The 27,479-nt window shown below is 39.0% G+C and overlaps 1 non-coding gene, 1 pseudogene and 1 gene segment (V, D, J or C); 1 reads left to right on the forward strand and 2 right to left on the reverse strand.

Annotated features, from left to right (window-relative positions):
• Positions 1 to 945: 945 nt before the first annotated feature.
• Positions 946 to 1,064, reverse strand: LOC134313081 (5S ribosomal RNA; annotated as a pseudogene).
• Positions 1,065 to 20,330: 19,266 nt separating this feature from the next.
• Positions 20,331 to 23,211, forward strand: LOC134311838 (T cell receptor alpha variable 17-like). The segment is given in 2 exon segments: positions 20,331 to 20,409; positions 22,859 to 23,211. Coding segments are annotated over 2 exon segments (432 nt in total).
• trnap-cgg (transfer RNA proline (anticodon CGG)) lies at positions 21,773 to 21,844 on the reverse strand. The gene has a single exon. It is a non-coding gene; the product is annotated as a tRNA-Pro (tRNA).
• Positions 23,212 to 27,479: the final 4,268 nt, after the last annotated feature.

Genomic DNA, 27,479 nt, shown 5'->3' on the forward strand with positions numbered 1-27,479 from the left:
TAAACTCAACTAAGCCCTCCTCCTTCACTGCTGGTGGAGCCAATGAAATGTGCTAAAAAGCCCCGGCTCCGGGGGGCTTTAAATGATACAAAAAAATGTAACTAGTTCTAACCAAAAATAACTTGTTTTCAAATAATAAGTATAAACTATACAAACAAGTGGGAGAGCCTTTTTCTCCCGTCTGCACCTTGTACTTCCTGATTACCTCGTGGGCGTGGTCAGGCGTTCTCAAAGTGGTGTGGTCGTAAGCGAAAGAGGCTGGATTGAAAGGCCTGTTCTAGCTTGCTAGCCAGCTAACTGAGTGCTAGCTAGCTGTCTGTGCTGGAACTGAAAGAGGCTGCATTTAAAGGCCTGTTCTAGCTTGCTAGCCAGCTAACTGAGTGCTAGCTAGCTAGCTGTCTGTGCTGGAACTGAAAGAGGCTGGATTTAAAGGCCTGTTCTAGCTTGCTAGCCAGCTAACTGAGTGCTAGCTAGCTGTCTGTGCTGGAACTGAAAGAGGCTGGATTTAAAGGCCTGTTCTAGCTTGCTAGCCAGCTAACTGAGTGCTAGCTAGCTGTCTGTGCTGGAACTGAAAGAGGCTGGATTTAAAGGCCTGTTGTAGCTTGCTAGCCAGCTAACTGAGTGCTAGCTAGCTGTCTGTGCTGGAACTGAAAGAGGCTGGATTGAAAGGCCTGTTGTAGCTTGCTAGCCAGCTAACTGAGTGCTAGCTAGCTGTCTGTGCTGGAACTAAGAGGAAGGCCTTTCATGGATGGATGGATGGATGGATGGATGGATGGATGGATGGATGGATGGATGGATGGATGGATGGATGGATGGATGGATGGATGGATGGATGGATGGATGGATGGATGGATGGATGGATGGATGGATGGATGGACGCTAGCTTCATCATTCTAGCAAAAAGCTAAATGATACTAAATGAATGGGGCTAAAGAAAAAATGAAAAACTTACAGCACTCAGTATTCCCAGGCGGTCTCCCATCTAGGTACTAACTGAGCCCAACCTTGCTTAGCTTCTGAGATCGGACGAGATCAGGCGTTCTCAAGTTCTTTTCTTTATTAACCGTTCAAATGACATTACAAAAAAACCTTTTAAACTCCATAAATTAAGCACTTAAATGAACAAATAAATACTTTACATTAAAAGAGTACATTTAAAAAATTTAAATCGGTACATACATTCAAACATGAACATGTCGGTAAATTTACTTCACATCCGCTCCACGTTAGTTCAATAAAAGGATTTGTTTTTACAAAGAGGTTTTCAAATACTTCCTTCTTTCCATTCATTTTATAATGCTCATAAAACAGCCTTAAAAAATACTCCAGTTTCTTTTCATATATTACACACATCTTGATATACAGTTGCTTATATTTTCTTATGTTTCATGTTAGATATATTGTGTATCTTGCAACCGCTAAAATAGTGTTTAAAATCAGTGTATTCTCGCATTTACTATTGAAACCAAATAAAAACAAAGTTTCCCAATTAAAATCATCTATCTTATCTCCCATTAATTCTCTAATTATTCTTTTTAATTTCAGTATACAACACGTAACTTCTTTGCACTCAAAGTGATAAGATCCGCTCTTGCCTTGTTACTTTCGTTTTCTCTGGTTATTTTTCATTTGTATTTTCCGCTTGTGTACCTTGTTAGTTCTGTTATCCTCCGTTTTATTTTGTTTTCGTTAAAGTTTATTTTGGACTTTCGCTTTTTTGTTCTAGTTAGATCTGTGCGTGTGTTTTTGCCTGCCCGGCTTCCTTCTCCCCCCAGCGGCTTGGAGCGGTACTGTTCCCAGAGATTGCAGTGGAAGCCAGCCAATGGATCGCTGGAGGGCGGACCTCACTCACCTGTGCCTCATTTTCCATCTAATCAGCTACTGCTTATAAACGCCGGCTTTTTCACCACCCGTTGCCAGATTGTCTGCTTGTCACCGCGGTACAGTGACATCTGACTCCTGAGCTAATCTTTTGTGAAGGACATTATCTTGTTGCTGTTCAAACTATTTTTCAACGTTGTTGTTTTTTCTTTCCTGTTGATTCTAGCCCAGCGATCCATTCATCATCTGGCTTCCCTGTTGGTTCCTGGACTTGGCTCCTAGCTCCTGTGATCCTGGTTCATCTTCCACTACCACCCCTGCGCTTCTGTTGGTTCTTGAACTTGGCTCCTTGCTCCTGTGACCCTGGTTCTTCTCCCACTGCCCCTGCTTGTTCTGCCTAAGCCCTGGACGGTGTTGGACACCAACCCCTCTTGTACCTGGACTCAGATCATAGCTCCTCTTAACCCACAATACTGCTCCAGCCGCTTCAGTGTCCTCTGTTTGGACCTATCACCATTTTCCCTGTTGTTATCTGAATCTCAATAAATATTCATTGTCATTTGAGTTCTTGTCCCCTTTTGTGTATCCATACTTGGGTTCCCCACTTTATGGGTTCTCTCAAACCCCATTTATAACACAAAGAACATGTCTTATATCCTCCACTTTATTTTCATTACACATTTTGCAGTTTGGATTATCGCTCATATTAAATTTGTGGAGTCTCTGTTCATTATAGATACAGTTATGTTTTATATAGAAGTCGAAGCTTTCTAAAATTAGCACTTTTGGTCCTTTATAGGGTTCCCATATGCTCTTAATTTCTAGTTCAGGGTATATTTTGTTCCAATATAATCTCGCCCTGGGTTCTATCCATGTTTGGCTACAAATAAGTCATTAAAATTTTTAAAAACACAGTTATTTATCGGTATTACATCTTTTTCAAATCTCACTTCTATTCTTATGTTTTCATTTTCTTCGTTTTTTTCTATCTTTTTAATCCATTCTTTAGGTATTGCTTGTTTTAACATTACATATTGTTTTTCAATGACATTTTTGTTTTCTATTTGTTCGTTCTCTTCTATATCGTCTATAATTGCCTGCGTGGGTAGGTACCCTGGGTGAAATTCATATAAAACATCTTTTATCTGTTTAAAACCTGCTTCAAACCATTCTTTAAAAAACAGTGTTCGCTCATTAAAAAGGATCTGTTTATTTAAAAAAATGGGTTGATCTAAAAGATGTTTTCTCCCCTCCACTTTAAAATTGATATTTTCCATAAAATCACCCCAAGCTCTAAAAACCTCTTTATAAAAATCCGGCACATCCTGATACATGTTCTGTTTTATTTTCATGTATATAACATTTGTGTTCATGTCTCGTCCTACGCAGATATTCATATAAAAATTAAAAATCTTTTTCCAAATATGTTCTTCCTCGTTCAGATATTTTTTAATTACTTTTACCCTTAGACTTTGTTTTCTTATAAAAATATCTAGTAGTCCTAATCCGCCATCTTTCTTTTTCCCTATTAAAGTATCATATGCTATTTTTGGCGGTTTTCCCTCCCATAAAAAATTCAGTACTGTCCTTTTTACATGTTTAATCACCCACATCGGCATGCTTACCACCCCTGCCGCATACCACATTTTCGATAAAAACAAAGCATTTATTACTAGGACCCTCCCTTTTAAAAATAAATTCCTTCTTCTCCAATTATTCAATTTTTTCTGCATCTTGTTTAATGTTTCTTCCCATATAATGTCTCTTATTTCGTTTTCATTTTCCCCTATATAAATCCCTAAAATTTTTATCTTTTCTTTTGCTTCGTTAAAATTTATTTCTTTCGGTAAAATCTCAGCATTACATAGTCTCATGTATTGTGTTTTTTCTTTGTTTACATAGGCTCCTGATCCTTTACAATATTTATCTAAGATGTTCATTGCTTTATTTATACTTTCAATATCTTTTAAAATCAATGTTGTGTCATCAGCATATTGAAAAATTTTCCCTTGTTTTTTGAAACCTTCTATTGGAATTCCTCGAATATCCTCGTTCGCACCTATGGCCAAACCAAGTGGTTCTGCCACTAGCGTGTACAATAGTGCGGACAGAGGACAGCCTTGGCGTATTGATCTTGTTACTGGGATAAAATCAGTTAAAAAACCATTTACCTTTACGCAGCTGTAGGTGTCAGAATATAGGCATTTTAGCCCCCGTTTGAAACTTTCCCTGAACCCGAAAGCTGTTAAAACATCAAATAGGTATTTATGATCCACTTTATCAAATGCTTTTTCGAAGTCTACACTAATTAAATAACCTTTTATCTTTTTTGTTTTCATATACCATATGGTATCTCTTATGTTACTTACTGTGTCTGTAATATCTCTATTTAAAACTCCGTAAGCTTGATTAGTTTTTATGATGTACGGTAAAATCTTTTTTAAACGATTTGCTAAAACCTTTGCTAAAATTTCGTAGTCGGTGTTTAACATGCTTAACGGTCTATATTGTTTTAGATCAGACTTTTCTCCTTTATTCTTAAAAATCAGTTTAATCATTTATTTTTTCATTTGTTGTGTGACTTCTCCTTGTTTAAAAAATTCATTAAATAATTTAGCTAAAATTGGGATAAAAGTGGTTTTAAAAGCTTTATAAAATTCTGCTGTAAAACCATCTATTCCCGGACTTTTCTTATTTTTTAGAATGTCTATTACTTCCTCTATATCCTCTTCCTCTATCGCTTTATCACACAGTTCTCTATCCTCATCTTTAAGTTTCGTTTTAATATGTGTTAATAAAAAATTCTTTTTTTCTTCTTCTATTTCTGTTTTTGTGAACAAATTAGAGTAAAAGCTGTGCACCTCTTTTAAAATTCCTTCTATTGTTTTAACCTCTCTTCCCCCATCTATTTTGATTGCTTTTATTTCATCCGCTTTTTGTTTTGTTTTTTCTAAATCTAAGAAATATTTGGTGCATTTTTCTCCCTGGAGCATATACTGTGCTTTGCTCCTGATCATTGCCCCTCTGAAACTTTCTTCTTCTAGTTCTTTTAGTTTTTCTTCTAATATTAAGATTTTCCCTACATCTCCGTTGTTCTTTTCTAACTTTTTTAGTTCATTTTCTAGTTCTTCAGTTCTGCCGATCGCTATGCTTCTTTTGATTCGTCTCATTTTTATTCCATATTTTATTGCATGCTTCCTTACGTCATATTTTAGGTTATCCCACCATACTCCTATTTCTTGTTTGTATAAAATGTCTTTTTTACTGTTTTCAACTATGTTTTTAATTTCTGTTTTAAATATTTCATCTTGTAAGTGTTCTGAGTTAAAAGCCCACACTCCCGGCCCTCGCACTGCTTCGTTAAAATCAAATTTCGCCGTTATAAAATTATGATCACTAAAATGGTATTTTTTGTATTCTATTTTTTCCATGTTTGCTTTTATTTTTTCTGAGCTTAGTAAAAAGTCTATCCTGCTTTGCTTGCGTTTGTTTTGATTTATATCTTCCCTCGAATAAATTCTTTTTTCAGGGTTATTCTGTCTCCATACATCTACTATATTGTGTTTATTCATTAAAATTTTTAATTGTTCTCTTCCTGTGTCTGTTCTAAAATTCATTTTATCGTTAATATCTATTTTACTAAAAGCAGTATTAAAATCTCCTATTAAAATAGTCTCATCCCATTTTTCCATTAAAACACACAAGTCTTTAAAAAAGGTTTCTTTTTCTTTTACATTATTTGGCGCATGTATTGTGCATATAGTTACACTTTTGTTATTGTTTGTTAATTTAACTGTTAAAATACGTCCATTTTTGTCTGTGTAAATTTTTTCTATCTTTTCAAAAATATATTTTTTAATTAAAATTGCTACTCCTCCTCTTTTATTTTATCTACTATTATGTATTAAATCCCCCTCCCACTCTTTACTTAAGTTTTCTGCTATTTCATTATTCCAAAACGTTTCTTGTAAACATAAAATATCAGTTTTATTTGTTAGGTGTGTCAATCTTTTAAAATGCATAAAATCGCTAATCCCCCTTACATTGATTGATGTTAAAATAAAAGCACTCAAGAGTGACACACCTAAAACTCGCCATTATTCTAACTGTACCTCGCTTAAAACGTCAAACATACCCATTTTTTCTATTCTTTTCTCCTTTGCTGTTTCTCTTCTTTTCCTGTTTTTCCAAAGCTTTTATTATGTTTGGTTGCGGTTTAGTCTTTCTTTTTGTCCCTTCAGTTTTCCTTGCCGTTTGCTCTGTTTTAAAAACATTGTCCATTCCTTTGCTGTCTGTCTCTGTTATGTTGTCTGTGTCCATTGTTTCCTCTTCTTCCTCTTTGTTGTCTGTTTCTTGTTCCATTTCTGTTGTTTCTTCTTTTGGGGTGTCCCCACCACTCTCCGTCAGATCTTCAGATGTTATTTTCTCGTTTGTCTGTGTTTTCCTGTTCTGTTTCTTCTTCTAAGTTTGTCTGTTCTTGGTTTCTTTTTTCTTCCGTTTCAGTCTCTCTTTCTGATGTTTCAGTGCCTGTACATATGCAGCTTATCAGCACGTGGTTGCACTCTGGGCACTTTGTTGCTCCGCAGTATCTTGCATAGTGCCCCTGCTCCATGCATTCTCGACATATGAAATTCAGACATGTCTCTCATGATGTGATCAGGGCTCATACACATTCGGCACATCTTTATTTGTCTGTCATGTAATACCCTGAAATACTGTGGTCCTTAGGTAGGTAGGTAGGTAGGTAGGTGGGTAGGTAGGTGGGTGGGTGGGTGGGTGGGTAGGTAGGTGGGTAGGTGGGTAGGTAGGTAGGTAGGTGGGTAGGTGGGTAGGTAGGTAGGTAGGTAGGTAGGTAGGTAGGTAGGGTTCATCATTCTAGCAAAAAGCTAAATGACACTGAATGAATGGGGCTAAAGAAAAAATGAAAAGGTTACAGCACTCAGTATTCCCAGGCGGTCTCTCATCTAGGTACTGACTGAGCCCAACCTTGCTTAGCTTCTGAGATCGGACGAGATCAGGCGTTCTTTTTTTTTTTTTTTTTTATCTAGATAAAATTTTCTTACAAACACAAACATACAAATACTTCACATACATCTATACATACATAAAATAATGAATGCATTAATATCACACTAAATATCTACATTTACACTGCATTTACACTTCATTATTTTTTAGTCATCTTTACACTTCTTCCCACTTCCACTCTATTTTCTCTGTTTTTATTATAAAATAATTTTTTTCTAATACCGTTTTGTTAAAATCTTCCATTTTATCATTCATTTCACAGTACACATATATTGCTTCTACCACTTGTTCCATTTTATATTGAAACATTTTCCATACATTGAGTTTTCTTTTTTCATTCTTCGTATCCATATAACATATTTTGCTACTGTCACACATATATTAGTCATATATTTGTTAGACCTTTTTGCTTTTACACCAAACATGAGTCATTCACTCTGTGTCATTTTCTCATCATAGTCATCCATAAGAATCTCTCTCATCATTCTTTTAAATTTTTCCATAAAGTCTTTTAGTTCCTTACAATAAAATAATAAGTGTTTTAATCCCTCGTCTTCCTGCATACACACTTTGCACAATGCATTCTGTTCTATTCCCATTTTACATAGTCTCATTTCTGTTAAAATAGTGTTGTGCCTCAATAAAAAAATTAAATTTTCTACCCTTGGCTCAATGTATTTCTGTCTTATATTCTTCCATAAATGTTTTTCTTCAATCTTTTCATATTTTTCTTTCCAATATCGGTTTGCTGCTGGTTTAATAAAAGTCCTGTCTCTAAAAGCTACATAAATCGTTTTTGTTGTTTCCATCTCAAATCTGTTCATACTGTTGTTCACATTCCTATATATTTCAGGGATCATTTTTTCATTGACCTCGTTTCTGTTTATTGATTGTATCCATTCTTTTGATACGGCCTTTTTGAGGTTCTCGTATTGTTTCATTATTGTCTCTTACTTATATTCCTCTCCTATTGACTCTATTGCATCTATAATTGCTTGTACTGGTAGAAGTCCTTCTTTAACCTCATATAAAATGTCTTTTATTTGCTTAATCCCCCCTTCCCACCATTTTTTTAAATAAATCGTCTCATTATTATGTACATGATTATTATTAGGACATTATTATTTAAAAAGAGTGGAAACTCCAACAATTGATTCCTACCTTTCGGTACAATCTCTATTTGATTCAGAAACTCTCCCCAAGATTCTAGTACTTCTCTATAAAAACATGGAATTGAATCCCTCATGTAGTTTTTTGTTTTCATCCATAAAATATTGCATCCTAAATTACTATCTCCACACTTGGTTAAAAAATATTGCATCACCTGTTATTTCCTTCAATTGTAATTCCTTTAATCTCTTTTATCATTAACCCTAATGGTTCAGCAACCATTGTATATAGGAGGGCCGAGAGTGGGCATCCTTGTCTTATTGACCTTGTGACATTGAAGCAATCCGTTATAAAACCATTACACTTAACACATGTTACAATTCCATAATAAAAAATTTTTTTATCCATTTTAAAAACTTTTCCCCAAAACCAAATATCTTTATAACGTTAAATAAAAATTGGTGTTCCACTCTATCGAAAGCCTTTTCAATGTCTATATTTATCAAGTATCCTTTTAAGTTTTTTTCTTTTATGTATATTATTATGTCCCTTAAGCTACCTACCGTATCTGCAATATCCCTTCCTTCCACCCCATATGCCTGAGTTGTTTTAACAATCATTGGTATAACTTTTTTTAATCTGTTTGCAATTATTTTTGCTAGTATTTTGACGTCTGTATTTAGCATTGTTATCGGTCTATAATTTTGTAGTTCATTAACACTTCCTTTTTTCTTAAATATTAATTTAATCATTCCTATTTTCATGCTCTCACTCGATTCGGCTTTGTTAAAAATTCCATCATATATTTCTTTTAGAATTGGAACTAGAATGATTGTAAAATTTTTATAAAATTCATTTGTTAATCCATCCAAACCAGGACTTTTTTTTGGCTTTAATTGTTCAATTGCAGTTAATATTTCTTCCTCTGTTATTTCACTATCACACTCTTCCTGGTCTTCCTCCGAGACTTTTGTTTTAATTTGCTCTAGTAGTTTCTCTTCTGCTGTTCTATCTACACCCCTACTTCTAAACAGGTCCTCATAAAATTCTTTAATAACTTTTAGTACTTCCTTTGTTCCTTTTTTATTTTCTCCTTTAGAGTTTAATACTTCCTTTATTATGGATGTAGTTTGTTTACTTTTCTCTAATTCAAAAAAGAATTTAGTGCTTCTTTCACCTTCAACTGCATATCTGACTTTACTCCTAAGTATTAACCCTCTGCATTTTTCTTCTTTAACAGTTTTTATTTTATCCTGTACTGCTAGTAGCCTTTCCATGCTTCCTTCATTTCTGTTTCTCTCAAGGTTCCTAAGCTCTATTTCCAGTTCTCTTTGCACTCCTGTTTCTTTTAGCTTTTTAATTTTCTGCATTAATTTACAATGTTTAATTGTCAGTTTTTTAATATCGAATTTTAAATTGTCCCACCATATTCTTTTATCAATATTATACAATTTGTCCCTTTTATTCCACATGATCATGTCCTTCACTTGTATGTTGTTGTCACGCTTGGAGCCTCAGGGTGATCCTGTGCTCCAGTGTGCCACGCCCTTCTCTCCCCAGTCTCCAGCCAGCCTCCCTCTCCTGATTGGTTAGCTGGGGCTAATTAGCCCCAGCTGCTACTATTTAGGAGAGGCTCAGGGAAAGGCTGGTTGGAGACTATTGAGTGTAACTCTGTCTGTTTGGTCATGATAACGCTGTCTGTTTGGTCATGATAACGCTGTCTGTTTGGTCATGATAACGCTGTCTGTTTGGTCATGATAACTCTGTCTGTTTGGTCATGATAACTCTGTCTGTTTGGTCATGATAACTCTGTCTGTTTGGTCATGATAACTCTGTCTGTTTGGTCATGATAACTCTGTCTGTTTGGTCATGATAACTCTGTCTGTTTGCTCCTAGTAACTCTGTCTGTTTTCTCCTGGTAACTCTGTCTGTTTGGTCATGATAACTCTGTCTGTTTGCTCCTAGTAACTCTGTCTGTTAGCTCCTGGTAATTCTGTCTGTTTGCCTGGTATTTCCGTCTGTTTGCCCCTGGTAACTCTGTTTTACCTTCCTCCTAGCTCCTGTCGGTCAGTTTAGTCTGTTTCGTCCGTTTAGTCTTTGTTCAGTCCTGTTTAGTCTTGTTAAGTCTGTTTAAACTGTTTAGTGTGTTTAGCAGTTGCCCCTTTGTTTGTTAGCTCAGTTTGTTAGCCTTTGTTTATTAGCTTAGTTCATGCACGTTTAGATTAGTCTGTTTAGCCACGTTAGTCTGTTTTACCCTGTTAGTCTGTTTAGCCCCGTTAGTCTGTTTAGTCCTGTTAGTCTGTTTAGCCCCGTCAGTCTGTTTAGTCCTGTTAGTCTGTTTAGCCCCGTTAGTCTGTTTAGCCCCGTCAGTCTGTTTAGCCCCGTCAGTCTGTTTAGTCCTGTTAGTCTGTTTAGCCCTGTTAGTCTGTTTAGCCCTGTCAGTCTGTTTAGCCCTGTCAGTCTGTTTAGCCCTGTCAGTCTGTTTAGCCCTGTCAGTCTGTTTAGCCCAGTTAGTCTGTTTAGCCCAGTTAGTCTGTTTAGCCCAGTTAGTCTGTTTAGCCCAGTTAGTCTGTTTAACCCTGTTAGTCTGTTTAGTCCTGTTCAGTCTGTTTAGTCCTGTTCAGTCTGTTTAGTCCTGTTCAGTCTGTTTAGTCCTGTTCAGTCTGTTTAGTCCTGTCCAGTCTGATTAGTCCTGTGTAGTCCTGTTCAGTCTGTTTAGTCCTGTTCTGTCAGTTTAACCCTGTCTTGTCTTGATCATTATTAAAATATCGTTTCTATCCCACATCTCTGCGTTTGTGTCCGCCCATCCTGTCCGTCTAGCCCACAAACCGTTACAGTTGTATAATTTATCTTTTAGAATTTCTTCATTTAGCATCCATACTCCTGGGCCTCTTTTAACCTCTGTAAAGTCCATTACCCAAATTAAATAATTATGATCACTAAAGGTTGTTTTTTTTATCATAAATCCCTCTTATTTTCTCTGCCATCTCTTTTGTACATAAAAGCAGGTCTATTCTACTTTGTTTTAAAGTCCCTTGAACATTTTGCTCTCTTGAGTATTCCATTTTCTTTTCATTTCTCCATCTCCATATATCTATTAATTCATATTTTTCCATTAGCATCTTTAATTGTTCCCTACCTTTATCTGGTCTAAAAACCATCCCACTGTTAACCTCAAGTTTACTTAATGCAGTGTTAAAATATCCTAATATTAAGACATTTTCCCATCCAGTTATATTAACCATTATTGTTTTAAAAAATTCAGTTTTTTCTCTTTCTTCATTCGGTGCATGTATATTATATAATATTAATTTCCTTCCATCTTTTTCAACTTGTACAGCTATGCTTTTTCCTATTCCATCACTAAAAATAACCTTTTCTTTTTCATATGTGTTTCTTTTAATTAAAATTGCCACCCCTTTCTGTTTTTCTTGTCCATTATTATAAAAAATATTCCCATCCCATTGTGGTTTATATTTTTTGACACTTTCTTCATCCCAACATGTCTCTTGAAAACAATGTCAGCATTCTTGTTATTGGCTAATATCATTTGGAATTTTTCATTTTTGTTTAATCCTCTTGCATTTAAGCATACCACTGTAGTCGCAAGTGGAAACAGTGGAAAAAGTTGAAAGGAAATTGTATAACATTTCATTTTTATTTCAGTAATTCTTCATCTAATATCTCAAATTTACCCATCCTTGTAATGATACCCTTTTCTCCCCTTCTTTTTTTTTGTTTTTCTAAAGCCTTTGTTATATTGGGTTTTATTCCCATTTTTCTTTTTCTTATACTTTCTATTTTATTTCTTATTACCTCATGTTTACTGTTCTTTTTTTTTCCTCTTCTTCCTCTTCTAGCTCCATTTCTTCTTGTTGTGGTTGTTGTTGCTCCGATGTCCCTGCTTCTGCTTTGTCTTTGGTCCTTCTTTCCATCTCCACACTGCTATTACTGAACTTGACGCTCAAATCAGTCTGTTTGTTCTTTTCGTTTTTCCTCGAAACTTTGTTCTTCTTCCATTTTTTCAGTCTTTTCTTCTTGGTGTCTTCCTGTATCCTCTTCTTCCTGTGTTTGTGTCTCTGGTTCCTCTTCGTTCAAGTTTTGGCTTTCAGTTTGTCCTTGATCAGTCTCTTTTTGGCATCTGCAGACAGTTATTAGACTCCTACAGTCCGGGCATCTTTCAACTCTGCACTGATGTGCATAATGTCCCTGCTGCATGCACTGTCTGCACACAAACTCCGGACATGTCCTCATCACGTGATCTGGACTCATACATATCCTGCATGTCTTTACCTGCCGACTGTGTAAGACCCTAAAGTATTTAGGGTTTTCTGCTGTATCAAATCTTGTACTGTACGGCAGTGACGTGACGTCCTTGGGAAACCGGACCTTAACGATCCTAGTCCCGTCCGCTATATCTGTTCCGGGATATACACGTCTTCTTATTTGTTGTAATGGCATGACTCGCCACAGTCTTAGTTTGTTCATAATTTCCTCATCCGTAATATAGGCTGGTAAATGTAAGAATGAGACAACTACAGGGGTTGGACAAAATAACTGAAACACCTGTCATTTTAGTGTGGGAGGTTTCATGGCTAAATTGGACCAGTCTGGTGGCCAATCTTCATTAATTGCACATTGCACCAGTAAGAGCAGAGTGTGAAGGTTCAATTAGCAGGGTAAGAGCACAGTTTTGCTCAAAATATTGCAATGCACACAACATTATGGGTGACATACCAGAGTTCAAAAGAGGACAAGTTGTTGGTGCACGTCTTGCTGGCGCATCTGTGACCAAGACAGCAAGTCTTTGTGATGTATCAAGAGCCACGGTATCCAGGGTAATGTCAGCATACCACCAAGAAGGACAAACCACATCCAACAGGATTAACTGTGGACGCAAGAGGAAGCTGTCTGAAAGGGATGTTCGGGTGCTAACCCGGATTGTATCCAAAAAACATAAAACCACGGCTGCCCAAATCACGGCAGAATTAAATGTGCACCTCAACTCTCCTGTTTCCACCAGAACTGTCCGTCGGGAGCTCCACAGGGTCAATATACACGGCCGGGCTGCTATAGCCAAACCTTTGGTCACTCGTGCCAATGCCAAACGTCGGTTTCAATGGTGCAAGGAGCGCAAATCTTGGGCTGTGGACAATGTGAAACATGTATTGTTCTCTGATGAGTCCACCTTTACTGTTTTCCCCACATCCGGGAGAATTACGGTGTGGAGAAGCCCCAAAGAAGCGTACCACCCAGACTGTTGCATGCCCAGAGTGAAGCATGGGGGTGGATCAGTGATGGTTTGGGCTGCCATATCATGGCATTCCCTTGGCCCAATACTTGTGCTAGATGGGCGCGTCACTGCCAAGGACTACCGAACCATTCTGGAGGACCATGTGCATCCAATGGCGGTGCCGTGTATCAGGATGACAATGCACCAATACACACAGCAAGACTGGTGAAAGATTGGTTTGATGAACATGAAAGTGAAGTTGAACATCTCCCATGGCCTGCACAGTCACCAGATCTAAATATTATTGAGCCACTTTGGGGTGTTTTGGAGAAGCGAGTCAGGAAACGTTTTCCTCCACCAGCATCACGTAGTGACCTGGCCACTATCCTGCAAGAAGAATGGCTTAAAATCCCTCTGACCACTGTGCAGGACTTGTATATGTCATTTCCAAGACGAATTGACGCTGTATTGGCCGCAAAAGGAGGCCCTACACCATACTAATAAATTATTGTGGTCTAAAACCAGGTGTTTCAGTTATTTTGTCCAACCCCTGTATGTCAGTTGTTACTAGCTGTCTCACCTCACACACTTTTCCGTTGATCTGTATTCCTTCTAAAATTCCATCCGTTGTTTCTTTGTCCACCAGTGTTAGTTCATATTCTGTCTTGGTCTAAAAGCCAGTAGTTTTCCATGTCCTATTTTATTGACAATTTCTTTCATTATATCCGTCAAGCTGATATTCTCCAGGTTTCCAGTTTCCAGGATCACCGTTTGTTCTTTGACGTACTTTCCTGACTCCTTTTGTTCTCTTCTTTGTTCATTGTTTTTTTCTCCTTCATTGTTGTTCTCCATATTCTCAATTCCAGTTAAGTTAGTGTCCATTGTTTCTTGTCTTTGTTCATTTCCGTTGTCTGTGTCGGGTATATCCTCCATTTTGAAAAAATAGGCAAAATAAACTGCTCCCCAAGCAGCAACTCTGCTGGGGAGCTATACTCAAAACAAACTTTTAACTCAGTGCAGTAAATTATAATTTTCACTGAAACATTAAACAAAAACTTTCAAACACACTGGGAGAGCCTTTCCCTCCCAAACTGCAAAGTTCAGAGTTCACTTCCTGTCACCACTAGGAGGCGCTCGAGATCAGGCGTTCTCAAAGTGGTGTGGCCGTAAGCGCAAGAGGCTGGATTTAAAGGCCTGTTCTAGCTTGCTAGCCAGCGAACTGAGTGCTAGCTAGCTATCTGTCTGTGCTGGAACTGAAAGAGACTGGATTTAAAGACCTGTTCTAGCTTGCTAGCCAGCGAACTGAGTGCTAGCTAGCTAGCTGTCTGTGCTGGAACTGAAAGAGGCTGGATTTAAAGGCCTGTTCTAGCTTGCTAGCCAGCTAACTGAGTGCTAGCTAGCTAGCTGTCTGTGCTGGAACTGAAAGAGGCTGGATTGAAAGGCCTGTTCTAGCTTGCTAGCCAGCGAACTGAGTGCTAGCTAGCTAGCTGTCTGTGCTGGAACTAAGAGGAAGGCCTTTCGTAGGTAGGTAGGTAGGTAGGTAGGTGGGTGGTTGGTTGGTTGGTTGGTTGGTTGGTTGGTTGGTTGGTTGGTTGGTTGGTTGGTTGGTTGGTTGGTTGGTTGGTTGGTTGGTTGGTTGGTTGGTTGGTTGGTAAGCTAAATGACACTGAATGAATGGGGCTAAAGAAAAAATTAAAAACTTACAGCACTCAGTATTCCCAGGCGGTCTCCCATCTAGGTACTGACTGAGCCCAACCTTGCTTAGCTTCTGAGATCGGACGAGATCAGGCGTTCTTTTTTTTTTTTTTTTTTTATTAATTTCACAATCATACAACAACCATTTTTCAAATTGATAAGATTACATTCATTATTCACATCGAACCCAAGAATACAATCAAACCGTTTTTTGGAGCCGCCTAAGAGAGCCATCTGCCCCTGGATCATCACCCAACTCGCAGACTCTAAGGTTCTCCAGGGGTGCGACAGCCCTCTCCTGCGACTCTACAACACACAGAAAAGAGAGGAAAAAAAAACATTTTAAGGTCATTTTAACTACTCATATTTTAAACCTTGTACCTGCATTTTTTACACATACATTCACTCACTCGTACACCCACAGACACAAACACTCATGCACTCTCATACACACATTTCGTACACACACTTACTCATTTCTACCCATTCACATATTATACATCTCTTTTACAAAAAGTAACACAAAATAGTATATCTTCATAACCATTTAAAAATCCAAGTTCAATTTAGCCTTCCCTCCCTGCATGCACACACATGGATTACATCTTCCAAACAATCTCCAGAAATCTTTTTGTTTGTTCATGGAGGTGTAGTATTCCCCTATTTGTCTCATCAGTCTTTTAGTTTTCGCCGTGAAAAGAGTCCATAAGGAGAAGACTTCTCCTCCCCCACGCACCACATTCCGGCGAGCCCACACCGTCCACCTGGCCATGGCCAGCAGCAAGTTTAGTGTGTATCCATGTGCCCCTTTGACCATCACACCAAATAAAAACATCCCCTCCCACGCTATTTTCTCTTCTTGCTCTACAAACCCAGCATGTCCCAATAAAACCCTCGCCAGACGACGCATACGGACCATAAAAGGCTCCAGTGCAGGGCAATGCACAAATAAGTGCAGAATGCCCTCCTCCTCTATCTCACACACCCTGCATCCTGCATCCACGCACAATCCCATTGTGCACAGACGGCATGCCCTATGTTGCAACAGGTAATCCAGCTGTTCAACCTCTGCCGCAACACAAGGCAATCTGATGTTCTTCCACATTCTAAGTACCGCCTCCTCCCCAAGCATTCTAGCCCAAAAGAGCTCGGACCTTGGCGGAATAAACGCGATGTCTCTGAAAACAGAATAAAGAGAACGCAAGGAACACATTTCCAGAGATATGAAACTCTCCCCCCCAGGCACATGCACCTCTATCTTCCCTCCCTTCTTACCTTCCCATCCACTCCTCTCGGCCTCCTCCACCCATCGCCCAGGGAGAGCCGCCCTCAAAGCCCCATACTGCCGCTCCACTACATCCCACCTGATATCTGTCCCTCTCGACTGTAATGCATCAATTACTGCCTGCACAGGCAAGAATCCAGAAACACCTTTGTATAGTATGTCTCTGTATCGCACTATCACTACTTCTACCCATGATGGATAGTACATCAGCCTCCTTTCCCGAGTCACACTTGGGTTGAGGAACAGAGGCTGATTTAATATGGCGGCACAATCTCCCCACTCGCACTGCAGCCTTGGAAGCAATTCCCCCCAAGCAGTAAACAGTTCATGATAATATGCTGGGAGGTCTTTCAGCATTACCCCTGTAGGGACCATCCAGAGGGCATCGCTTCCCAAATTCAACCCTCCCACCTTGTTCAAAAAATGTTTAAAAATATCCGCCCAGCTCTTCTCTCCCAACCCTAGGAGAAAGCGGCACACTACCTTCACACACAGAGCCTTCATTCGCACAAGAGGGTCTAGGAGACCCAGCCCACCCTTTCCTACCACACCTATCACTGTATCATATGCAACTCTTGGATTCTTCCCCTTCCATAAAAATGTTAAAATAGACCTTTTAAGTCTTTTATACGCCCACAAGGGCATGTGGCAGACCGACAAGGTCTCGTCCCCTCAAACACAATGCCCTTCTCCTCCAAAATGTCAACTTTCGCTCCATTCCTTCAAGGACTCCGTCCCATGTTACCTTTTCAGTCTCTCTCTCATCTTGTCCCACTGTAATACCCAATACCACAACATAATCTTTTACTTCAGGGACAGTTATTTCAGGTGACAGAGTTTCAACAGAGCCTAACCTGAGCATCTGGGACTTATCCCAATTCACTTTTGCCCCAGATGCTGCTCCAAACTGTGCCACCATCTCCATTACCCTTTCTACGCTTCCTGGATCACGCACTATAATTGTTACATCATCTGCATATTGAAAAACAGTGGGCGCAAAACCTCGTCCCAAACTGATTCCTCCCTCTGTCCCTGCCGCCCTCATTACTGCCAGCCCCAGCGGCTCAGCTACCAGAGAGTAAAGGGCTGCTGAGAGAGGGCAGCCTTGCCTAACTGAACGCCTTATTAAAAAGGCATCTGATAAAAAAACATTGCACTTAACTCGTGCAGCAACCCCACTGTATAAGACAGATATCCATCGCAGAAACCTCTCACCAAAACCGAAGGAGCGCAGAACCCCAAACAGAAACGTGTGTTCTACGCTATCAAAGGCCTTCTCTATGTCTAGGCGTAGGATATATCCTCCCACCCCTTTCGCTTTCATATATTTTACGCGAGCACCCGCGCTAGGATCTTATAATCAACATTTAACATGGACAGGGGTCTGTAATTCCCCAAGACTGCTCTATTACCCTGGTGCTTATATATTAGTTTTATCAGGCCCATGCGCATTGAGGGGCACATACTCCCCCTCTACAAAACACCGATAATACACCTTGCATAGAATCGACATCAAATCATCTTTAAAGACTCGATAAAACTCAACAGGCAGACCATCCCCTCCCGGCGCCTTCCTCGTATGTAATGCCTCGATCGCCGTCTCTATCTCAGACAAGGTGACAGCAGCATCGCAGTCCTCCCTTTCACGCTCAGAAACCTTGGCTGAGATAAGGTCAAGTAACCCCTTTTTCATTAAAGAAATCTTTAAAGTATTGACTTACTTCCTTCAGGATCTCCTCAGACCCTCCTACACGCAGTCCATCTGCATTCAGAACCTCTCGAAGCAGCCCTGCTCGCTGACGCACGTGTTCTGCTTGAAAAAAGAAGGCCGTGCACCACTCCCCCTCCACCACCTCCCGCACTCTACTCCTCACCCTCGCACCTTGACATTTCAACTCCTCTATCTCCATCAGATCACTCAATAACTCTTTGAGCAGAAGCTCGTTCACCTCACTTCTCTCCTTTAATGTATCAATCCACTTACGTAAAATCTGCTCCTCCTGTACCCTCCACCTCTTTTAAGCCGCCCCGTAACGCCTGGAGTAACATTTTATGTCCCACTTCAAATTATCCCACCACAAATCAATGTCAGATTCATTCATTGGACAACAAAACCGGCTCGATATGATCCCTTTGACACCATGCTGATACAGTTCATGTTCTAAATATTCTACATTTAATGCCCACACCCCTGGCCCTCTTTGAATCCCACCCGCACACAGCCTAAGCAGCATGATGGAATGGTCACTTAGTCCCGTGTCTATATAGGACATGTGTGCTACGTCAGCGTAGTCTGCATGATGACAGAGGACAAAATCTATCCGACTCTGTTTAAATTAACCTTCCACCCATTGTTTACGTGAGTACACCTGCACTCCTTTTCGTCCCCTCCTCCATATACAGTGTATCACAAAAGTGAGTACACCCCTCACATTTCTGCAGATATTTAAGTATATCTTTTCATGGGACAACACTGACAAAATGACACTTTGACACAATGAAAAGTAGTCTGTGTGCAGCTTATATAACAGTGTAAATTTATTCTTCCCTCAAAATAACTCATTAATGTCTAAACCACCGGCAACAAAAGTGAGTACACCCCTAAGAGACTACACCCCTAAATGTCCAAATTGAGCACTGCTTGTCATTTTCCCTCCAAAATGTCATGTGATTTGTTAGTGTTACTAGGTCTCAGGTGTGCATAGGGAGCAGGTGTGTTCAATTTAGTAGTACAGCTCTCACACTCTCTCATACTGGTCACTGAAAGTTCCAACATGGCACCTCATGGCAAAGAACTCTCTGAAGATCTTAAAAGACGAATTGTTGCGCTACATGAAGATGGCCAAGGCTACAAGAAGATTGCCAACACCCTGAAACTGAGCTGCAGCACAGTGGCCAAGATCATCCAGCATTTTAAAAGAGCAGGGTCCACTCAGAACAGACCTCGCGTTGGTCGTCCAAAGAAGCTGAGTGCACGTGCTCAGCGTCACATCATACTGCTGTCTTTGAAAGATAGGCGCAGGAGTGCTGTCAGCATTGCTGCAGAGATTGAAAAGGTGGGGGGTCAGCCTGTCAGTGCTCGGACCATACGCCGCACACTACATCAAATTGGTCTGCATGGCTGTCACCCCAGAAGGAAGCCTCTTCTGAAGTCTCTACACAAGAAAGCCCGCAAACAGTTTGCTGAAGACATGTCAACAAAGGACATGGATTACTGGAACCATGTCCTATGGTCTGATGAGACCAAGATTAATTTGTTTGGTTCAGATGGTCTCAAGCATGTGTGGCGGCAATCAGGTGAGGAGTACAAAGATAAGTGTGTCATGCCTACAGTCAAGCATGGTGGTGGGAATGCCATGGTCTGGGGCTGCATGAGTGCAGCAGGTGTTGGGGAGTTACATTTCATTGAGGGACACATGAACTCCAATATGTACTGTGAAATACTGAAGCAGAGCATGATCCCCTCCCTCCGGAAACTGGGTCGCAGGGCAGTGTTCCAGCATGATAATGACCCCAAACACACCTCTAAGACGACCACTGCTTTATTGAAGAGGCTGAGGGTAAAGGTGATGGACTGGCCAAGCATGTCTCCAGACCTAAACCCAATAGAACATCTTTGGGGCATCCTCAAGCGGAAGGTGGAGGAGCGCAAAGTCTCGAATATCCGCCAGCTCCGTGATGTCGTCATGGAGGAGTGGAAAAGCATTCCAGTGGCAACCTGTGAAGCTCTGGTAAACTCCATGCCAAGGAGAGTTAAGGCAGTTCTGGGAAATAATGGTGGCCACACAAAATATGGACACTTCAGGAACTTTCACTAAGGGGTGTACTCACTTTTGTTGCCGGTGGTTTAGACATTAATGGCTGTATATTGAGTTATTTTGAGGGAAGAATAAATTTACACTGTTATATAAGCTGCACACAGACTACTTTTCATTGTGTTAAAGTGTCATTTTGTCAGTGTTGTCCCATGAAAAGATATACTTAAATATCTGCAGAAATGTGAGGGGTGTACTCACTTTTGTGATACACTGTATCTATCAACCCTTCTTTTCTCATTAGGTGAACCAGTACATCCCTTCCCACATCTGATCTATAAACCATACCACTTACCACATCATCTCTCCCCAACACCGTATTAAAATCTCCAATGAGGTATACATGCCTCCACCCATTCAATCTGTCTCCCACCTTGTTAAAAAAGTCACCCTTTTCAACATCATTATTCGGGGCATGAATGGTACAAAATGTGCATTCCCATCCCTCCAACTCCACCTGCACCGCCAATGCCTTCCCCCTTTCATCCCCCCATACCTCTACTGCTTTATCTACTGCTCCTCTTCGTATCAAAATAGCAACTCCCTTCCCCCTCCCACTTGACTGAGAAGCAAACACAAACCCATCCCATTCTGCACATATACTACTTACATGCTCAGGACTCCACCCGGTTTCCTGTAAGCATAATACATAACAACATTTTCCATTTAGCATCAGCCCATCAAGTAATTGACAAGCTCCTCCCGTGTAATTCTGGGATGACCTCACCTTTCTCAGAATCATTCTTACCCCACGAGGTGAGATCTTGCATGGAGCTCCAGAGTGAGGGTGATTGACTGTGATCTTGTATTTCTTCCATTTTCAAATTATCGTGCCAACAGTGGTCTCTTTCTCACCAAGCTTCTTGCTGATGGTCTTGTAGCCCATTCCAGCCTTGTGCAGGTCTACAATCTTGTCCCTGATGTCCTTTGATAGCTCTTTGGTCTTGCCCATGGTGGTCGAGAGATTTGAACGGAAGAAACTGATTCTGTGACAGCTGTTCAAGTTTTGCCATTTAATCACCCCGTTTTATTTCCATTTGCACACTGGGATTAGAACCTGAAGAGGCAGTTGATGAATTAAACATGGGTAAACAAGGGCTTGTTTGGGACTTGAACCCGGGACCTCTCGCACCCAAAGCAAGAATCATACCCCTAGACCTATGAGCCAGCCTGGAAGAAGGTCAGGGCATTTCTTTGACCTCCATGGCTTAGCATCAAAACCATGTTGACTGGTTGCACTGGGAAGTTTATTCATGACAAAACAAAATTCAATGCAGAGCTTCATTAAAGCATTTCTAACAGTTTAAGCATGAGGTGTCATTAAAGACTCGCTTTGTCAGATTAAAAGACTTGGAAGCATTTGACAGGAGCTGTGTGCAGTCCCACTGACTTTATGCTTCACACTGTTTACATTATGTATGTTTATCCACCCAAACTGTACAATACAAACGTTGTGACGCTGTCTTTAATCGGTTAGTTATACAAGAGATTTTGTAACATTTGCATTACCATGATATTTTATCTTGTCGTGTTGACTTCATGCTCCTTGCTGTTTGGATTTCGTAACATTTTCAATGCTTTGAATTTGCCCAAAGATTCTAAAATCGGTAGAAAAAAAAAACTTGAAGCTGACTGGAAGAATTGTAATGAAAGGTATTTACATCCACATAAGCTCACCAACTTCTACCAGTGTATCAGCATGTGTCATTTTTGTTCGATCATTAGATTTTAACGGGACACTTGATAAGTTTTTTGTAAAGTTCAACGAAGCATTCAACTAAACAAGGGCTCATCCAGGATTTGAACCCGGGATCTCTCACACCCGAAGCGAGAATCATACCCCTAGACCAACGAGCCAGCAGGAATAAGAGTCTTTGTGTTACTTTGATCTGCGTGACTGACCGTCAAAACTATGTTGTCTGGTTGAGCTGGTAAGTGTGGTCGGTGCTTGCATTGCAAAACTATCAAAACCTCCAGTATCAGTACATAGACTGGTTATAACCTCTTTTTAAAGAGTTAAAACGTGACAAATATTTAAAGGCTCCAAATAGTAAAAACTTCTTTTAATTAGTCAACTGTCAGGACTAGGAAGCATTTGAAAGCTCTGTGCTGTTTTCATGAAGTACTTTTGTAACCCCATGTAATTAGACAGAATTTACATGTTTATCAATTTAATGCCACCTTTGATTTCTAATTGCACACTGTGATTACATTTTAAAGAGACATTTTGATAAGTCAACATTCTTTAGTGAAAGAGCAGGGGATTAAAGAAGGGATCCACCCGGATTTGATCAGGAAACCTACACAACCTTCACTTTTGCAGGATAAACGTTTTTAATGACTTTTTAATGAATTGTAAATAACACAATTATGTGAAGTAATAGCAGCATGACAGTCATTTGTCAGAAGTCAACATACTTGTCCCTGCATTAGGTTGTGATGTAAATACAGCTATAAAACAAGAAAGTGCAGCATCTGCATCTGAAACACTAATGATTCATTACATTGGTTTCCAAAAGTTCGTGGCATGGATTACTTAAGATGTTGAAAACAGATGCATCTAGATGCATGACCTATGAAGGCAGGGTTAACATGAATGCACATGAATTGGGGGTGGGGCGGGGTTATGTTCTTTTATACAGTATAGACAACTTTTGGTATACCAGATGTAAATCTGACACTCAGCACAATGATGTTACTCCTTCTCTTCATTTTACTCATTAATGATGAAAATGGTAAGTGTTATACAATAGGTATCATATTTCATTGGGTTTGTATTAAATCCACTATAACAAACATGATAACAATTTTAGTTACATGTTTTTAATTTAAAATGAAATAAATGTTATGTATTGTTAACATGTTTTATAGCAGAAGCTACTGAGAGTATTACAGCAGATAAACCCAGTTTAACATCAGATGAAGGCAGCAACATCACACTATCCTGCACATATGAATCATCAGTTAATAGACTCCACTGGTATCGACAAAAACCTGGATCAACACCAGAGTTTCTGCTGCTGACTAATGAGGGTACTGTCACCAAGGCTCAACCACCAGACCCAAGAATGTCCATCAAAACTAAAGAGAACAAGAAAGTAGAACTGAAGATCGTCTCTGCTGCAGTATCTGACTCTGCTCTGTACTATTGTGCTCTGCAGCCCACAGTAGCAGGAAATTCAGCTACACTGTACAAATACCTTCTCTCAGAGGAGGAGCTATAAGCATGTTTACATTTTTTAACATTTGCTTTCTCAGTTCTTAGTCTATGATCTCAAATAAGCTTAAGCACGATCTTTCTGCTGTCAATTTTAAACTAGTCCCAAGCAAAAAGATTAAAAAACGATGATTATTTTTATTTCGCAGGTGTAAAAAGAAGTGTTAATAGTTTTTTTTGTCAATTAACAAAAAATATATGTAAATCAAAGCACCATTTGGTGTGATTACCCTTTGCCAAAACAGCATCAATTCTTCTAGGTACACTTGCACAAAGTCAGGGATTTTGTAGGATTATAGTCTGGTGTATGAATAACCAATTACACCAAACAGGTGATGATGCCCTGGTGAAAAGAGTATACTTAAGTCTACTAATCTTTAATATACTATAGTGCACTAAAGTGTATTAATGTCACACTAATGATCAATACACTTAAAGAGTGCTAAAACTGAACAACTATTTTTGTACTTAATATACTTTAATTGTACAAAAATAATACAAAAGCTCAACTTTAATTGTGTAAAGTGCACTATACTGGGGCAGAACGGTGGCTTGGTGGGTAGCACTGTCGCCTGACAGCAAGAAGGTCCTGGGTTCAATCCAGGTGGGGCGGTCCAGGTCCTTTCTGTGCAGAGTTTGCAAGTTCTTCTCGTGTCTGCGTGGGTTTCCTCCGGGAGCTCCGGTTTGCTCCCACAGTCCAAAAACATGCAGTCAGGTTGTGTATGTGTATGTCTTACTGTGTGCCTTGTGCCCATTGAAAATCTGGGATAGGCTCCAGCACCAACCCCTGCCCGTAATTGGATAAGCGGTTAAGAAAGTGAGTGAGTGAGTCAGTGTACTAAATTGAGACTATTTAAAGTATATTTACTTAAACTTAAGTTTACTACAGCATGTGTATTTACCTCCATGTTTCACATACACTTAAAGTGAAATTAAATCCAATTTAATCAGTATTCCAAGTGCATTTTAAAAATGGACTTTATATATATTTACTTCAGAGTAAAAATAAACTTCCACTTCCTGTCTTTCTAGACCCGATTCTTTGTAGTACATAGCAATAAATTTATGAGCCACGCACTGATCTCTGCTTTTCGAGTTTTGCATGAAGGCACCACCAACCAACCAGCAGGGGTCACTATTACATTAGTTTTAAGGAGGTTATAAGCCAGTAGCAGACGTGAGATTCAAACGCACGAGTTAGACATGTCAGTTCTAAGCTTTGCAAACAAGCCGGTCAGATATATACACAAACATGATTGGCTATATCTGATGAAGTGGCCAAAGCCTGGTGATGGCTTGGCGCCCTGTCAGGAGTGTACTCTCACCTTGTGCTCATTGATTTAAGGTAAATTGAACCCACTCAAAGTTGAAAAATAAAACTCAAAACTTGCTCTCATCTGGCCACTCACACACCTTCACTCACATTTGTTCCTAATGTCTCAGGAAGCACTTCAGTCTGTACCCCCCTCTTACTCTACTGATGGTGCCACCTGCCAAACATTCAGGTAAAATTACCCAAACTTGCTGTATCATCCTCCAGTTCATACAGCACAATAGAAACACTTTTTATTACTCTAAATTGATGTGTGTAGTGATGTTGTAACATCTGCACATCCTGTATGTGGTTTCTTAGAGACGTCATGAGTTTCATACTGAACTATTATACAGTCCTCAATAGACTGTGTTCAGAAATGGCTCAACTATGCAACTTACTCCATATCGGGAGATACATAACACTGATTCTTACTGTAACATCAGGTAATAATACTGTACAATGTTTAGTTATATTTGGCAAAAAACATGCTAATTTATGCTCATATTATTAGGAGTTAAAACAGTTTGTTTCACTGACAATTTTTATCTGTAATAAATGACACATTATTTTCTTTTTTCTTTACAACAGGTGGTTTTGCTGATAAAATTGAGCCAACAGATACCAACATTATCAGGAAAGAAACAGAGACTGTTACTCTAAAATGTTCATATCAGTCAAGCGGCAGTGTTTGGCTTTACTGGTACAAACAAAATCCACACAGTGCACCACAGTTTTTACTATACAAAGGTGCAAAAGGCCGTACAGGTCAGAGCACTCCTGATGACCCTCGATTCACGTCTGAAACAACCAGTACATCTACTGAACTCACCATCAACAATCTAAAGCTGACAGATTCTGCGCTCTATCACTGCTTAGAGAAGCCCAGTGATATAAAACTATTGAGATGCTGAAGTTCAGAACATCAAAGTTATTTATTCCCACAGCTTGTTATCAGTTAACCACACACACACACACACACACACACACACAATATGAATAAATAAATAACAAGTACAATATAAATAGCACCTGCTTTTTCTGATTGATGGTTAGTATCTTGTATTATTTAACAAAACATGATATTTAACACCCATACCAACCTTGTAAAAAGTGATTGGTAACTATTCTGTTAATTAACCTGTATTTAAATTAGTATGCTACTTTAGCTAATTATACACAACCAAGCTCAGTGTCCCCTAGACCTGTAAAATAAAAATATTAATAAATAAATAAATGGTTAAAAAAAAGCTTTGTAAATAAGACTGGAACTTCATGGAACTACTGAGTTATTATCAACAATTATTATCTCACAAAAACTAGTCCAGTAAATCACAAAAGATGTTAGAAAAACAGCTATAAAACTGCAGGTGTCTCTAGTATCATCTAAGGTCAGAATCTCATCTCAGATTGACTGAATGACAGTGGAAACGTTTTCTTTGGTCAGCTGAGGTTCATCTTGTTTCATCTTGTTTTCAAAGGTGGACATCCAGTTCTCCTTGGCAAAAGACCATACACAGTGCTGTCAGCAAAAGGTACAAAAGCCAACATCTGTCATGGTATGGGGGGGTTCATCAGTGCTCATAGTATGGGTGACACATTTAAAAGCATTATTGGTAAACTAACAACTAATCACTGTTTTTCACTCCAAACATGATCAGCTTTTAGATACCCAACAATAATGATCAGTTCCTTCTTTTTGATGTTCACTTTCTGTTTTTCTGCATTTAAAGCATCAGCACAGCAACAACAATAATGAATAACAGCTAAAATAAAATATGTTACTGTAGTAAAAAGACTCCTGAGTGGTTATACTGAAGAAAATGATGTTCAGTAAGAAAACATAACATGGGTGTAATGCCTAATTTACGAATGTGTGTGTGATTATGTAGGACTTCTGATATAAAGATTATTGCATGCACATGTGATGAAGCTGGTCAGGGTGTGAGAGTCTCCATCATTCACAAGACCTCTCTAACTTTGGATGGATTTTGCGAATCACCATTTAAATCACCAAATGTTTTGCTCGGTTTTTTGTAACACTTTTGTTTGTAAACCATTTTTTGAGTCTGGAAAACTTCTATATGCAACATTTCTGAGTGGTTGCAGTTTTCAGTTTTCTCTGTTATAATCCAAAACATTTAAACACAAGAGTAACATAATGATGATTAAAATAATGCACAGGTTGTTGAAAATGTTCTTTATCTCTTACATCCACGTTTCATACTGTATTCATTAAAGTAAATATGGAAACTGAGACCTTTGGAATAACCATATCTGATTGGTTGACACTATGACAGGACTTCTGGTTGCTGCAATTAGAAGAATTTTCACAGGTCAATACTACAATCTGATTAACTGTTAAAACGTTATGAAACACATCTGTTCTGTTCACAATGTAACACTGGACACAGGAAATAATGCTGAAATCCTTATAAACAGTGACCAGAGGTAAAACTTTGATGTAGATCTCCAGGACTCCTTTTGCTGTGCAGCATTTATTCTATCAGCTACACCATCCTGCCATTCTATATTGTAACAGTGACATTCTGTTTTAAAACTATGAAGTTTTTAATCAAATACATCCAGACATATATTATACTGTTTGTGATCTGGATCAGTTTTGTGTGTTAATTAGTATTGAATAAAACAGTCAGCTAGTGAGCTGTTCAATCAGAATAATTATATAAAAAAATAAACAGAAGGTGGCAGCATCCATCTACATTTTACTATAATCTGATCCAGCTGCAGATGTGAAGAGGAAGTTGAAGTAAAGAGTTCAAACCTACATAACTGCAAGATGAACAATGTAACACTGTAATTCAGTCATGACACTGCTTACACATCTCTGTGTTCTTCACATTATTTTAGGTAAGACATCATGAGCTTTTGTTAAATATTTTTATTTATGTTTATATTCCACATCAGCTAAATACACACTAATATTTTACATTAATTTTACA

Source organism: Trichomycterus rosablanca, chromosome 4 (assembly GCF_030014385.1).
Source record: "Trichomycterus rosablanca isolate fTriRos1 chromosome 4, fTriRos1.hap1, whole genome shotgun sequence".
Lineage (NCBI taxonomy): Eukaryota > Metazoa > Chordata > Actinopteri > Siluriformes > Trichomycteridae > Trichomycterus > Trichomycterus rosablanca.